Source organism: Cydia pomonella, chromosome 26, assembly GCF_033807575.1.
Source record: "Cydia pomonella isolate Wapato2018A chromosome 26, ilCydPomo1, whole genome shotgun sequence".
Lineage (NCBI taxonomy): Eukaryota > Metazoa > Arthropoda > Insecta > Lepidoptera > Tortricidae > Cydia > Cydia pomonella.
The window spans coordinates 9,077,310-9,094,304 of NC_084728.1; the positions used below are offsets into that span (position 1 = coordinate 9,077,310).

The 16,995-nt window shown below is 36.3% G+C and overlaps 1 protein-coding gene across 2 annotated transcripts; it reads right to left on the bottom strand.

Annotated features, from left to right (window-relative positions):
* Positions 1-1,115: 1,115 nt before the first annotated feature.
* Positions 1,116-15,381, bottom strand: LOC133532125 (coatomer subunit zeta-1). Of its 2 annotated transcripts, none has more exons than XM_061870656.1 (6): positions 15,223-15,381; positions 14,706-14,851; positions 12,963-13,062; positions 12,024-12,157; positions 8,954-9,044; positions 1,116-1,245 (listed from the first exon to the last, which is right to left on the bottom strand). In XM_061870656.1, exons 1-6 carry the CDS (start codon positions 15,253-15,255, stop codon positions 1,198-1,200), a joined length of 552 nt encoding a protein of 183 aa, XP_061726640.1. In that variant the 5' UTR covers positions 15,256-15,381; the 3' UTR covers positions 1,116-1,197. The 2 variants fall into 2 exon arrangements, with proteins under 2 accessions (XP_061726640.1, XP_061726641.1); XM_061870657.1 differs by lacking the exon at positions 1,116-1,245 and adding an exon at positions 3,636-3,742.
* Between the last annotated feature and the right edge of the window lie 1,614 nt (positions 15,382-16,995).

Here is a 16,995-nt window from a genome sequence, read left to right on the forward strand (position 1 = left end):
ATGTATATGACTGACGACTTTCCTTTTTTTTAGATTTTTTGATTATTGTAAAAATTAGGAGCGAAAAACAGATTTCATACAAATTTTGAAATGATCGTAACTCTTATATTATTAAAAATTAAAAAAAAACGTAGGGCATAGCTGTGGTTGAGATACAACAAATTGTGTCAAAATATTTTCAATGTTAATGTCAAGAGTGGAAAATGAGGACTATGTTTGTAAGAAAAGGTGATTTCGCACGGGTGGCCCTCTTTCGTCTTAAACGACATGGCACTGTACAGCTACATACATTTTGCAGTAACTCCAACTGTCAAAAGTTGACGTTTGACAATTCGGTGACCGCAAAACATATAACGCAGTACAGCGCCATCTGTTTTGGATGTCAAAGTTTTTTTCTTAGACTACACCTCTTTATTACAATCGTTTCTCTTTGGGGCATGGCAAACTGCGTCTGATTCGCATGTCGCTCCGAAGTTTGAGCGAGACAACGCTCTACGTATTATAGCGACATCCCACTAGCACGTGTGAATCAGACGCAGTGTGTCATGCCCCTTTGGTGACAATAATATGAGAGCACTGGCGCCTCTTTCATATTGATTGCTACGGTGACAAAGTACGAAATTGTTTAGTTAGAAACCATAAATCATTTAGCTTCGTGGTAAAACTTAAAATACATTCAGATAAATATATATTAAAAAAAAGATTAAAACATAGACATTGATTACCACGAAATGGGCTCGCCTCAGCATAATGCTGAACCGAAGGTCATCGCTGTTCCGGCAAGCCCATCAACCAATCAAAATCAATAATCCAACACACATAAGTTATAATGTGAATCATAGGTTATTATTCAGTTAAGTGTGTTTCTGTTAGAAAAGAAAAATAAGCCAGTCACAAAAAAATGTGACAGTAACTCAGGTTTTGTATTTATATATAGAATGCTGCATTTATTTTGTGTGATTTTGACAAAATATTATAATTATCGTCTGAAGTAATATATTATATATGCCTTAGTATTATGTTACTTGTACTTATTATATATTTTTAGAGTTTTTTGGTATGGTAATGGTATTATATTTGAAAATATAAATAAATACGTAAATAGGAAACAAGGCTGTTTGTAAATATGTTTTATTTAATTAATAATATTATGGAACTTACATAGATCAAATAAAGTTATACTATGTGTCTTGTTTTTCATTTCAGCAGCGACCATTTGAGCTGCTCCTTCGCTGATTGTAAGACCTGAAATAAATATAATATTAACCATTCTAATAGAAAACAAATTTAATTTGTATTGCAAACAATATAAATTATTTCAAGTATATTATAAACTGAAATGGATATATAACGAAAGAAAAAAACCCATTCGTGGCCGAGCGGTTTAGGCATCTGTTGCGAATGCAGAGGACGCTGGTTCGATTCCAGCCCTGGGCAATATGAGGAGGCCTTGGTCATTTATCTTTCGTATATGACATATATTTCCAGGGATCGGAACCGGTTTTTTGGAAAAACTTTGAAATAAACATATATTTCGGTTTATTTTATACTCCAAATATAGGACTCGGTTGTTTTTAGATAACGACTGCGTATTATTAGATTGGCCAATTAGAAATGTAATAATTAACAAAAAAAGAAAAAATACCGTTTTCGTTCCCATACAAAAAATACCGGTTTCCGATGCCTGTATATTTCAGATCACCGCTGCAGGTATCTAAAAGTTGGCAATACTGATAAAATATACTTGTAAATAATTGGCTATCGCAATATTTACTGCATAGTATTTAAACGACCTGAAAAAAATACTAACCTAACCTAAAAACGAATTGCACAGCACAACAGCTCTCAGCTGTGCAAATTAGATTTGTATTTAAATTTTGAATTTCGTTCTGCTCAAGTATAACACAAAATTATTTATTTAATTCTTGTCATATAAAAATATATCAATTTTGGTGTTGGCGACATTAAGACGCATACAATAAATATTACTATGCTTTTTAAATGGATCTATAGCGTTTTATCGATCCGTATTTCTTATCTTCATGCCTTAAGATGTAAAGATATTGATATTATATACCATAAAACTTGTTAGATATGTGTTAATGATAAAGGCCATTCCACCAGTGTCACTACAGAACGCTACACTTTTAATACTTATTTGAATTATTTTTAGTGTGATAATATTCCATGATTTAAAAACAGTAGCATTCGTAAGCGACAGTAATGGGTTATTACCAAAATAAAACTTCCATTACTATAGGTACCTACTGGCCACTAAGCAAAAATTTGTAAGTACCTACACCGAGGCGCAAAATTACATGGCCACTTTATGAATGAATTAATTCATAATGTCTCCATGCAACTTTGCAGCTCGGTCTAGAATATTTTTCGAGGGACTTATAAAATTATGGCACGGCTACAAATTGAATTTATTCTGATTTCCTCATGTAGGTAAGATTGTTTTTACATCTAGGTTTCTCTAAAAAAACTGGCATACTTGCGGATTAAACAGACAGTATCAGGAAGAATGTCATTATAATTACATAAATGGTCATTTTTTAATTGATAGTACCTAAAGTTTTTTGTTTTTCATTCTTACTGATTGTCTTTGGCTCGCATCAAATTATAATGAATGATTATTAGAAAAACAGAGTCGGACCAAGTTAACTGCTTTGCATTTGCGAAGACAAAGTGAGGCCATGTCATCATTAATTTCAAGTTGCTATGAAAATATGACTTATATGTTTACTCCCTCACTTTGTCCTGTTCAAGTTGATGCGAAGTTAGCTTAGACTGTCTCTAGTCATACCTATATCTGTGTGCCTGACTATAGTTTGTATCTTTAGGTAGTTAAATAAATGTAAACAACGTGTTTTAACATTTTCGGGCACTTGAAACATTTATCAGTTAACTAACCAAATTAGAAAACTACCTGGATCTGATCCTCATCGTTCTGTCTATAACCTATTTCATTTAATCGTATAATGTTTTCATCTATCCTCAAATGGCTAAATATTCGATTCGATCTTGTTCTAGGTTCGAAGTAATAGCATATATTACAAAACTAAATTACTATTGATTAATCAAATCATCCCGATATATTCCTAATTACAAAATATTGCAGCTTCGTTGTTACGCTAAGTAATCTATCGTAGTAAAACTTCTGTAAGTTTTGCCACATCAAGTTAATTAACTTGCGGAATTTTCTTGCCCAATAAAATATCTAATTGTGGTTTACATTCTTTTAAATACCTAAAGATACAGACTATACGTTCGGGTTGAAATTAACGCCCAAAGAAAGCAGGGTAAGTAATAAGTAAATAAACTTAAAAGCGAATTGAAAATGCAAGGTAAATAATTCTTCAAAGAAGCTATAGAAATGATATGGCGATTTCTTGACATTTTCTTTAATTTTCCCAACTGTCAGTCATTTCAATTAATTTTTGACAAATAAATCTCGTGCGTTATCTTACTAAGTTTAATAAAGCAAAGATAATTCGGTATTTAAAATCGGAAAAGGGCATAAATAAAATATGTATCACATTTGATACATCGTCAAGAAAGGGATTAAAATCTTTTGCAAAATAAACACTTGCATTTAGTAATCACTTTCAAGTCAGAAAATAAAATAAATATTAAAGTTAACAGAATCTATATTTAAATATAAAGTATATAACAATACATAATTATTATATCCAATCCGTTGTGCTTATTAGTTATCATTCATTATCTTGTAGAGTATCTGAAACGGGCAATATAAAGCATTTGTAATATAATAAAATATAAATATTATAGTCTGTCAAGCAAAATATGTCAGTCGCAATGTACAGCAAAGTAAAGTAGGGCAACACTCAAAAAGCAGTATTGAGTTGGTAATACGCTAAGAAAAGCAGCAATGTACATCGCACCAAAAATAGGTAAATATCATAACCTCAAATTTTACAATTATTTTCGCTCAACGACCGTGATTGTATATTGTAGGCTCCTTGACTTTGCTAAAGTTCATGCACAAGCTTATTTCATATATTGGTATTTAATGGAGACAGCAGAAATTTCTCTTGAAATTGCCACGATTCAGAATGTAAACAAACAAGATGGCTGTCATTCACTATCCACATTCCACAGATAAAACACAGATGACACACGATTTTGGAATTATTCGAAAACAGTGTTGCTAACCCGCGATTTTTCAAATTTGCCGCTTTTTGCTACTGACAAGATTTGCTTGACCGAGTATATAAAATAAACATTATTATTAGCGAGTTAGTAAAATAATGTACCCTTACATAATAGGGTTTGACAAAATTAAATAGAACAAAGGAGTTATCAATCGTACCTAAGAAAACATGCTTCGAATTCGACAGGTAGATGGCGCTAGGGTGGCTGCTACAGTTATTGGACACTACATAGTAATATGCCATTTTTTTATACTAAGTACATCGCACGCCCGCCTGATGGTAAGCAGTCTCCGTAGCCTATGGATGCCTGCAACTCCAGAGGAGTTACATGCGCGTTGCCGACCCTAACACTCCACACCCTCGTTGAGCTCTGACAATCTTACTCACCGGCAGGAACACAACACTATGAGTAGGGTCTAGTGTTATTTGGCTGCGGTTTTCTGTAAGGTGGAGGTACTTCCCCAGTTGGGCTCTGCTCTAGATCTGGAATGACATCCGCTGTGCTGTGCCCTACCACACAAACGTATGCCCTTACTTCTCTTTTGGACGTAGTTTAAGGACATGGGTCTGGTTCCGGGTACTCTTAACAATAAGGCTTCAATTGGCTTGTTTCTGATTTGCTAGGAGTGGCTAATTACTAAATATGTAGTGGCCAATAACTATAGTAATTTTTCCACTTCTAATTTTTTTCTAAGCTTAAAATCACCTTTATTGCGACCGCTAAATAAACTCAAGTTATATAAATTATCGTCAAATCAAAATTATATTAGCCTCCTAAGTCCCATAGAAATTAAAAAGCGGCCAAGTGCGAGTCGGACTCGCCCATGAAGGGTTCCGTACCATTTATGACGGTATTAAAAAAAAAACTACTTACTAGATCTCGTTCAAACCAATTTTCGGAGGAAGTTTGCATGGCAATGTTTATCATATATTTTTTTTAGATTTTTCATTCTGTTATTTTAGAAGTTACAGGGAGGGGGGGGGGACACATTTTTTCACTTTGGAAGTGTCTCTCGCGCAAACTATTCAGTTTGGAAAAAAATGATATTAGCAACCTAAATATCATTTTTGAAGACCTCTCCATATATACCCCACACGTATGGGTTTGATGAAAAAAGATTTTTTGAGTTTCAGTTCTAAGTATGGGGAACCCCCAAAAGTTATTGTTTTTTTTTTTTCTATTTTTGTGTAAAAATCTTAATGCGGTTCATAGAATACATCTACTTACCAAGTTATAACAGTATAGCTCTTATAGTTTCGGAAAAAAGTGGCTTTGACATAATCTGACAGACAGACGGACATGACGAATCTATAAGGGTTCCGTTTTTTGCCATTTGGCTACGGAACCCTAAAAATCCAAAATTTTTAGTGAAATTTGAACCTATATTGCAGGGAATACAGTTCATTTTCATTCTTTTAAAATTATGGCTTCAGTCCAGTGAGACAATTTCTCCAGTATCAAGGTATTAGGAGCTTTAAATACGACTAAAATTGTACGGTTAGTACAAGACAGTGTACGGTGGTTTTATTAGGTCTTGTAAAGCAATAGCTGGACTTCACAAGTAGCACGTGGACTACCGGCCGTTGACTCCAAAATGGTGGTTAAACGCGTTTCAAGATTGATTCTCCATTCACTGCACACTACCACATTAGTTTACTGTATAATAAGCTACCGATATTACACTTTAAACCATATTCATGGGAAAAAACAGAGGAATTCATCACGAGGCTATCCATCAAGATTAGGGATAAAAAATTCCCGGAAAAAATCAATCGTTTTTTCGGGAATTTTACCAAATTTCGTTTTTTTCCTGTTTTATTCAGAAAAATTAAATACGTCATACACAATGCCACTGATGAGTGATGACAGTGTCAAATATAGGGACCGTGCGCGTTGGAGGGTCTGCCATCTTGTGGCCTGAATCGGAACCATAAACATTTACATGTACACGTCACGTGTTTTCTTGTACATAGTAGGTTCTGCCATCTTGTGGGCTACATCAGTACAAAAAACATCACATTTACGCCTCGCGCCAAAAATCTGACGGCTTCTGTGCTGCCTCCTACAGTTCATGCACGCACTCTATATAAAATGCCAGAAACTAACACATTAGACGTGCAACCTTAACCTTCCTGTTATATTCCCAATAAAATTCATATAAAAAAATACAGAAGTTAAAAAAAAAACTTGTTTTTTTCGGCTTTAGTCGTTTTTTTGCATTGTTTTTTTCGAACGAAACTTGAAAAAACGAGTGGAAATTTTCCCGTATGTTTCACGGTTTTTTCAACGCTAATCAAGATGGCGCTCGAACCGGAAATCAACTAGATTTTATTTTGTTTGAAAATTGAACGAAACAAAACAAATGCAACTCTGTTCCAATTGAATATGATTTAAATTTCATCTAACTGAAGAAGTACTATAGGTAGGACCTTGGGCCTTAGGAGGTGAACGTATGAAGCTATTCTAGTTTCTAACATAATACCAATATTAGTAAGTATATGCATGCAAAGATTAAGTTGAAAGCAATAGAAGTATTTTATAGAGCATTAACATGATATTAACACATTCACTGCCAGACAAAAAACGGCGCACTACCCCAGAAACCGGTGGTCTATAGCTGCGTACAAAACAACCCGCCCAGCGGGTTTAATGGCATCTGTACAAAGTTCACGAGCGCCCACCAGGTGGGTTCCCGGCAGTGAATGTGTTAAAGTAGTTAGTACATAACTATTTTTACAGTACATCTTGTGCTACGTTACCGCACTAGTGCGATAATTAGCACATTACGTAACTATGTCGACAATTTAAAGGGTCATATGTATACTGTAAAACGTTGTACGATACATGTGCGAATAGGTAATTCGCAACTCGTGTCGATTTAAAACACTCCCTTCGGTCGTGTTCTAATTTATCTCCACTCGTTACGAATTACGTATTTTTCGCACTTGTATCGTAATGTACTAATAAATAGAAGTTTACTAGAATTAATCTAAAGATGTTTAAATACAGATAAGTAGTAAGTTTTTTTACATGTTTCATGCTCTGAAAGTACGAGTAGGAAGATGTTGTGTGACTTCTAAAGGGTGCAGAAATAATACGTTTTTGCACTAGAGCATTTTACTTTCCCAGCACGTTTCGTAGATTACGATGAATAATTGAAATTTAATATTAAATGGATTTGTTGTACAATTTCCATTCTAATATTTAACTCCCCATTCCATGAATCATGATACTTTTTGACCCGAATGGTTAATTGCAAGTACCCTCAAGAAATACTATAAAAGTTTACACTTAGTTATGTTTTTTTAATACACATTTATTTTACTTTTCTTTCATTCGAAATGAAAAGTAGAGTTTTTGCTGACTGTACATCTTTGAATAAAATAGCCCATTTATAATTGATACTTTTTAAGCTGACCGTCTAGCAGAAATTAAGTATCTTGTGAACAATGACTGGTTTCTAATGTTTAAGTCCCCAAGCTCGGCCGAATGTCACCTTCCCATACAAACGAAGTTTCCTTCTCATTTTAAAACTACGTGTTGGATTGTAATGAAACTTTGCACATATAATTACATGAGGTATATCTAGTCCTATAATTGGTTTATATAGCTTCAGTTTATATAATAATAATAATAATTCAGCCTATATACGTCCCACTGCTGGGCACAGGCCTCCTCTCATACGCGAGAGGGCTCGGGCTATAGTCCCCACGCTAGCCCAAAGTCATGTCAAAGCATGTGCAAAGTTTCATTACAGTCCAACACGTAGTTTTAAAATGAGAACGAAATTCCGTCGGTATGGGAAGGTGACATTTGGGCGAGCTTGCCGGGGACTATTGGGAGGAAAGAGGGGGGGGGGAGGGAGGGTACATCATAGCTGCTACATGTAAAACACCCTATCACCTGTACTAAATGTATTTTACACCTATGATGACGAAATAATATTTTTTTTTTTTTATAAATATTATAGGACATTATTACACAAATTGAGTAAGTCTCACAGTAAGCTCAATAAGGCTTGTGTTGAGGGTACTTAGACAACGAGATATATATAATATATAAATATTTATAAATACTTAAATACATAGAAAACACCCATGATTCAGGAACAAATATCCATGCTCATCACACGAATACATGCCCTTACCAGGATTTGAACCTGGGACCATCAGCTTCGTAGGCAGGGTCACTACCCACTAGGCCAAACCGGTCGTCGTCATAAATGATTGATTGATTGAAGAATCCTAACCGAAGGTACGTAAATTTTTGATGAAATTTCTATTTCGGGAAAAAAGGGTTACATACATATATATAGAATACAGCAATTAACATAAAAAAACTAAGAAACAACAGGCGGTCTTATCGCTAAAAAGCGATCTCTTCCAGACAACCTTCAGGTAGTAGAAATTACCGTAAGGAAGAAATATGTATAACGGTAGCAGATATAAATGGAGAACCAGGACAGAGGAAAAAATAAAACAGCACATGTATATATATATATATATATATATATATATATATATATATATACACATCACAGAATCAAAGAGACTGAATCGAATGATTAACGAGTTTGAGGGAGGGACAGATAGTGTATTTTGAGTTGAGCCTTAAAAATCACATTTTATACGTCTTAAATATTATATAACAATGTTATTGGTCACAATATAACTTCTCAAGTGCTAGACGGTCAGAAAGTTGAACTATACGAGACAGGAAATATGAAGAGGAAAGTAGAGTGTCACCAGAAGAGCGTGTTGACCCTGCTGCTTACCTGCGCGACGGTCTGCTCGCCGAGCGGCACGTCCTCGCTGCGCAGCGCCGCGCGGCCCACGATGGACGTGGGGTCCGCGTCCAGGATTACACTACAATATTGGAAAACGCTTTCTCATCACACTTGCTCGAAAATGATCTTATTTCATACAGGTATACTGAACGAAAATAGTATTTTACAGTACATATGGGGCTACTTTATAGCACTAGTGCGAGAAGTAGCATATTACGTTACTGTGTCGAACATTTAAAGGGCCATATGTACTGTAAAACGTTGTACGATACATGTGCGAATAGGTAATTCGCAACTCGTGTCGATTTAAAACACTCCCTTCGGTCGTGTTTTAATTTATCGCCACTCGTTTCGAATTTCCTATTTTTCGCACTTGTATCGTAATGTACTATTATGCAACAGTTGTATAAGAAGGGTCAAAAAAGGCGAGTGGCGTGAGTTACAATGTGAGCCGGAGCCGAAGGCGTAGTACTCCTCTACTGTTATCTGTCATTTATGCATTCATGAACACGAATATAAGAACATACATAAAAGGTTTCAAGAAAAGTCTATATTGTCTATTCCTCATAAAAGCTCTTGTGCTTTTAATCGCTATAACGTTACTGCGATTAATGGCTACCAACCTAACAAAACCAAAACGAATACAGTTTTAAACTAAGTGCATTGCTAAATCAAATTAAATAACTCCTAAATTTTAGGATGTTATTTAATTTGATTTAATTTAATTTTAATTTAATTTAATTCTTTTTGTAATGTGTAAATGTATAATGTATATGGAAATGATTTTCTGGAATAAATTTCATTCATTCATTCATTCATTCATTCATTGCTGCCAACTTACAAAATATTCATTTGGTTGCATAGTAAAAATAATTAATTCATAAGTCAGAAACTCGCATGTGACACCCGTAATATAGCAACACCCATAGACTACGAAGACCGCTTAGCGTTGCTTGTTAGTCTCCGTAGGCTACGGTGGCCAAAATTGAGAAAAAACTGTCCAAAAATTTAATTTAGCAAGTAGCAAGTACCAGGGCCTCATGAGTTACGAGGAGGTGTCGCCGACCGGCCGGCCGCGGCCCGGGGCGGGCCGGTCGCGTCACAAGGTATGCTCGCGCGTCTTGGGTACTTTTGCTTTGTTTACCTAAATTAAGATTTATTTTTGTTGACTCGTAGAAAAAATATTGTATGCAACGTTGTATAAGTAGGTCAAAAAATGCTCGTGGCGTATTCTTTTACCATGTTCGACTACGCCTTCGGCTCTGGCTCACATTGTAACTCACGCCACTCGCCTTTTTTGACCCTTCTTATACAACTGTTGCATAAAATACTATTATACAATCGAGTAGCATGTTTTGGCAATGCCGAGTTGCCAAAGTGAGTTACAAGATTGAAAAGCTTGGTTATATCACTATTGTATACAATACTTTTTCTAGGAGTCATTAAAAATAATACTTTAATAAAATCATACAGACAGGTAAACAAGCCAAAAGTATAGCTATTTAAGATACGCGAGCAGCCGCGATACCTTCATACTCGTACGCGCCCCGGCCGCCGGGGCCGGCGGGGTGGGCAACGACACCTTCTCGTAACTCATGAGGCCCTGGTGCTTGCTACTTGCTAAGTTAAATTTTTGGACAGTTTTTTCTCAATTTTGGCCACCGTAGCCTATGGAGAGTAGCAATGGTAAGCGGTTTTCGTAGTGTATGGATGTTGCTATATTAAGGGTGTCACATGTGCGTTTATGACTTATGAAGCAATTGGTTCTACTATACAACCTAAAAATAAATAATTAATTTGAGCTATCGTTTTGTTTCGTCCTCTTGACCGCGGGGAACAGTGATTGATCAATTTCATTATAGATGACTAAACCGTTTCGAAATGAATATTATAGTTGAGTTGGGAGCCCATACATGAAAAGTACCTAATTACAGTTTGGTATACGATCTTAATTCAACCGTTACAGTCGATGAGTATAAAAAAGCATGTATTATTCCCACGGGAGTTATGGCTTGTGTTTTTTTAAATTGTGTTATTAATTCATACGAACCAAGTAGGTATAAATGAGTTTTACTTTTAAAATACTGACGTTTATAATAAATTTTTATTGTTTATGTAAAAAAAATCTGTTTAATTAATTTAATAGCCGTTCAAAATATTTTTAAAGAATTTTCAATTGTGGCTGATGAAAAACATTGTGTGAAACTCCGGGGGTAAGAATATTGCAAACTCAAAGCTTTAATGCACTCCAGCGGCTGTAAATTTCGTACTGTTGCAAAATTTCACTTACCCCCCTCGTTGCACAATGTACTATTACAGTACATATGGGGCTACTTTATAGCACTAGTGCGAGAAGTAGCATATTATGTTACTGTGTCGAACATTTAAAGGGCCATATGTACTGTAAAACGTTGTACGATACATGTGCGAATAGGTAATTCGCAACTCGTGTCGATTTAAAACACTCCCTTCGGTCGTGTTTTAATTTATCGCCACTCGTTTCGAATTTCCTATTTTTCGCACTTGTATCGTAATGTACTATTGTGTCGTGAACCAAATAATAGTACATTATAGACCGGGAAACAAAGCTAGAAACATGTAATTTTTTTATAAAATTTAGCATTTTTTTTTTTTTTATATACAGAATGTTTATCTAGTCATCTATAATAGGTAATTTACGGGCTAAATACGAGTATATAGATCATACCGAGCAACTTTTACTAATAATTGGCTGTTTCATACATTTTGGCTGTCTGAGAGTAAACATTTTTTCGTGATTTCGGGGTTGGTCCCATAGTGAAAATTGCTCTGTATGACCTATATATTCACCCCGTAAATTACAAAATAAACATTACGTCGTGTAATATCTAGGCATATAGTGATACGTAAAAACCATTGTCTCGTTCCCAGAGTCCAATGTGGGGCTCCTATTTCTAGACAGTTTGCTCTTCGGGGATCTGAAGCAACCTAAGGAATCTATCCTACCTATCAATTGGTTTAATATAACTACTGTCAAAATATTACACAGGAGCTGATAGTAAAGCTGTCGTACACTTACCCGCCATCACAAATCTCGTCGAAAGCCAACATGACGGCGTCCAGATTATCGAGGAGTACTCGCCTCTCGACGTTTCGACGTAAAAGGATGCTTACAGACTCGTACAGGGCGTTCAATACTGATAGCAGAATCAGCTGAAATGAGAAATGGTATAAGTGAATATATGTGTAAAAATAATAAATGTATTGATATATAAGGACGGGCTTTACGGGCAATAAGAATGGGGTTAGAAATGCGGTGTCACGCACACGAATTTGAGCCAATCGTGCAGTCTAAAGATGGGTCCACACTTGTATCATTTCGCCATATCGTATCTCTGTCGCGTAGCTCCGACGTGTATCATGATGGTAACCGATTACCGCCGCCCTTGGACACCGGCAACACCAGAAGGGTGGGACGTAATTTTATTTTAGACTAAATTTTAATATACATTTAGGTTCACATAGTTATAAAATTATTTTAAGTTATAGAAGACTATCTATTTAAACAGTTTTTTAAGCATCTTAGGAAGCTCTCAGAAATACCATATTGTATTCGTAGCGGATCTACGGAGATTGCTTACCATCAGGCGGGCCGTATGCTTGTTTGCAACCGACGTAGTTTAAAAAAAGAAAATAGTGTGATCAGATATTTTTCATGAACACTTTGTGAAATATTAAGTGTTCTTTGTCAATTTATGTAAGTTTGTCACATGATATTTATTTATTTGTGATAAAAATAAATGATAATTACCTCATAAATGTAAATATTTTTTCTTTTTTTATTGTGGAACATATCACATTACAATTTATAAACTGCATATACAGATGTCCAATGAAAAAAAAACTATGATGCTCAACTCTGACCAACGTGCGACTCGAGCCGGTCCAAGGCATTACCAGTTTTGTTTTTCTTTTTCATTGTGATTGACATCTGTATATGCAATTTATAGATAATTACCTCATTTTCATGTGAGCTGCCCATTACATAGAAGAACAGGTCCACATTACTCTTATACACGCAGGTGAGGCCTTCCAGCATTATGATTTCAGCGTTGGCTCTGAAACATGTACAGTAACATCATTTCTACCAGTCCCACTGCTAGGCATAGGCCATTGGCCATCTGAATAGGGCTGTTTTGTTAGAGGGGGCGTTAGGTGTGGGCGACGTTGGCCACCGCCTACAGTCCGAGGGGCCTCGTGCTTCAAATAAGTACCTATATCTCGGACACAACGTGAAAATGTTCGTTATTTTTTGCACCACCAGAGAGCCTTGCTAAATGTACCTTGCCCACACAAAATTTTGGACATGCCCTGCCACTGTGTTTTGTTTCCTATCATCATCTTCCAAGTTTTAGCCCGGCTTTTAATTATACACTGTGGGCCAATTGAACCCAATAGATTTTCAAAGGTGTATTCTTGCCTGCATTTAGATACTAAAATGTCATACAAAGTTTCCTGAAATTAATTTTGTTGTAGAGATAATGAAAATTTGTTTCTGTTATAACAGTGAAAAACGCCTTTTTAGCTGTGATGCTGTCACTCTGACTTGGTTTAGACATACAGTACCAGCCAATATTTTTTACCTTCATGTTTTTACACTATACCTTTTTTTTTTAAGTTTGTGAGTAACTTCCACCTCACTACTTTAGGCAATGGGACGACATTCCCCCTTTCGGGTGTCTAGGCTTTATTCAGCTCAGTATTGCTCCAAGCAGCTATTAGGGTTGGCACAACTTGACGTCCCTATGCGTGCACAACCACAGGCAAGATAATGACTTGAATTTTGACAACGCTAAATAGCCGAAAGGGACAGTGCCATACATAAGAAAGGGACAGCACGATTCATCCCTGAATCACTGTCAAACTTCGGTTTTATAGGAAGTGTCATTTCTGTACGGTAGTACTATTACTTATTATGTGCTTTGGGTAGTCTAGAAGTTCCTTTGTACGAGCAATGAGAAAAATTGGTCTCATATAATGCGTTTTCATCGCCCGAGAGTGCCGCTTCGGCCGAGGCACGTCTATACTGGCCATTTGTATGCGAGGAAATCGCACATATGCTCGCTCTGGATAGAGGTTTATATATAGGATAGAGGATATAGAGGTTTTATATTTTAATGTATGGTCAACTATTCTTTTATTATAGGTTTTTTAGTAATATGCTGAGTCTCCTATTATAATTCACAGTATTTCAATTCACTATTCATCATATAGTTGTACAAAATGACTAGTAAAATATGAAATCTACAAACTAACCTATATTGTTTACAGTATACAAGTTCATACAAACACAAAGGTGATATATTAATGGTCAGTACTGTACGTACTGACAGACATTAAAGTTTTAAAGTAAACTCTCAATTTGTAATTTTTTTTTGGCGATAACGTAGTCGTTTTTAAATGAGAGTGTAACTAAGTTTGTATGAAAACCGAGCTTGCTGCAGACTCTTAATTAAAATAGTACATTACGATACAAGTGCGAAAAATAGGAAATTCGAAACGAGTGGCGATAAATTAAAGCACGACCGAAGGGAGTGTTTTAAATCGACATGAGTTGCGAATTACCTATTTGCACATGTATCGTACAACGTTTTACAGTACATATGGCCCTTTAAATATTCGACACAGTAACGTAATACGCTAATTTTCGCACTAGTGCGGTAAAGTAGCACCATATGTACTGTAAAGTATGTTTAAGTACCTGTGTGTTTTGTTAAATAGGTTCTTCTCGAAAGCTTTCTGCTCCTTGGCTGTTGGCAATATGTTCTTGTCATAGTACTTGGCGAGTATTCTGTTTCCCTCATTATCCAAGATACACATGCCCTTTACAATGTACAGAGTAGGTTCCTGGAATGTACGAGAATGTTTTAGAATTTTTATATTTGTTGTGAACTTGCAGATTGCTGTTTCTGTATGAATTTGGAACTTGGATCGTTCATGAGTTTTACTGACAAATTAGAGGCAAAGGCAATACTTAAGTCAATATAAATTGATAAAATTATAGAATTCATAGTGGACTTTTTTACAAGATTCTTAGGAAATATTGATCAGTTTGAAGCATAGAGGACGATTTTAGATAATTCGTGTTAAAATTATAACTAAATATTGAAATACAAACAATTTCATAAAAACATGCATGCAACAATTACGCCGACATACCTCGTACCACATAAGACCATTTGTGACTGTTTTTATAGTTAAATAAGTGTAATACTTACAAACAAGGATTCATCCATGGTTGTATGGACCATACTTTAATTAGATTCACGTTTTAAACGAGTTATATTACAAAAAAACAGTAAGTTTTATTTAATTTACACGCGTTGACGTGTAGATTTAGTTTTGACGTTTTGACGTGTAGATAAAATTGCCAGACTTATTTATAAACTCCATGAAAAGGTTACTGTATAATTTTTCGTACTATGTCCAGAAAATTAGTCAAGGAATAAGAATAGTGATTGGTGAAAATAATATTGAGAAAAATCGAGCTTTGAGCGTTAAATATTTTTAATAATGCTTGTTCAGACCGCTGCTGAGTTTGTTGTTAGATGAAGTGCGCGCGAGTGATTTTACCGTCAACATTGAACATTGAATAGGCGCTAACTGCACCGCTATTTTGTATCTGTACCCGTCCCTGCACTTTTTTGTAACTACCATGTAAGACGTTAATGACGTTAATCGTCAATTAAATAGTTTTAAAATATAATTTTGGGTTTTAATAGTCATATTCAGGCTCCGTAATGTATAATACGATAATACGATACAATGTTTTAAAAGTAAGTAATGTGATATTTGACAAATTGTTAGATACAACATTACCCGTATTCCACGGTAAATTTATATGTGGTCACCCAGTAATGTTGCCAGGACATAAAACGTGCTATGGAAAATAAAGGCTTGTTTACACGCGCTATAGATGTGCTAGACGCGTGGGCCAGAAAGCAATGCGATAAAATTAAAAACACGTTTTAAAATTCATGAAACATACTAAAAACAACCTACCAGAGAAGATATTAATGGAAGATGTCGTCAATGGAACCGCAGCAATACCGTCAACCGGGGGGTGAATTGGGATGGCTGGGGTGTATAGGAACAAAACTTGAAACTTAACAAGTTCTTAAAAAATACCAGAGAGGTATGGGCATTGTGAATGTCATCTCACTTTGTGTGGTAGGGCACAGCACAGCGGATGTCATTCCAGATCTAGAGCAGAACCCAACTGGGGAAGTACCTTCACCTTACAGTAAACCGCAGCCAAATAACACTAGACCCTATTCATAGTGTTGTGTTCCTGCCGATGAGTAAGGTTGCCAGAGCTCAACGAGGGGAGGGAGGGTTGTTAGGGTCGGCAACGCGCATGTAACTCTTCTGGAGTTAAAGGCGTACATAGGCTACGGAGACTACTTGCCATCAGGCGGGCCGTATGCTTGTTTGCTATCGACGAAGTATTAAAAAAAAAGTTGGTACAGTGGCTGTCAACAGCCACTGGGTAGAAAGTAGTGCACACCTATAAACACCCCTGAGCCGCTCACAGCGGTGTTGCCCTTGAGCCATTCTAGATGTCGCTTTTTGTGGGGGCCCATCTTGTGAGGGTGAGTTACCGTCTGCCGGAAATAAAATTGCATACCGTTCTACTAGGCAGGCGTCCGGTTTTTTATCCCAAAGCCCAGTATTGAGTCTGGGATGCGTAGTGATGTGGTGGCAGTAGACAGGAACCTCCCGTCGCTCTCCTTGGCAAACGAGAACTGGCACTGTGGTACTGAGTACTGCAGATGGCAAGCAAGCGCATGGGAGAGTAAGGTGCTACACGGGCGGTTCTACAAGGCCCTCACGGGACCCGACGTGGACCTGCTCGCGTCGGTGACCTGGGTACAATTCGGGGACCTCTTTGGAGAAACCGCGGGTTTTGTCTGTGCAATTGCGGACGAAGTTATGATGATGAACAGCTACCGGAAATCTATCCTGAAGGACGGTACGGTCAACATTTGTCA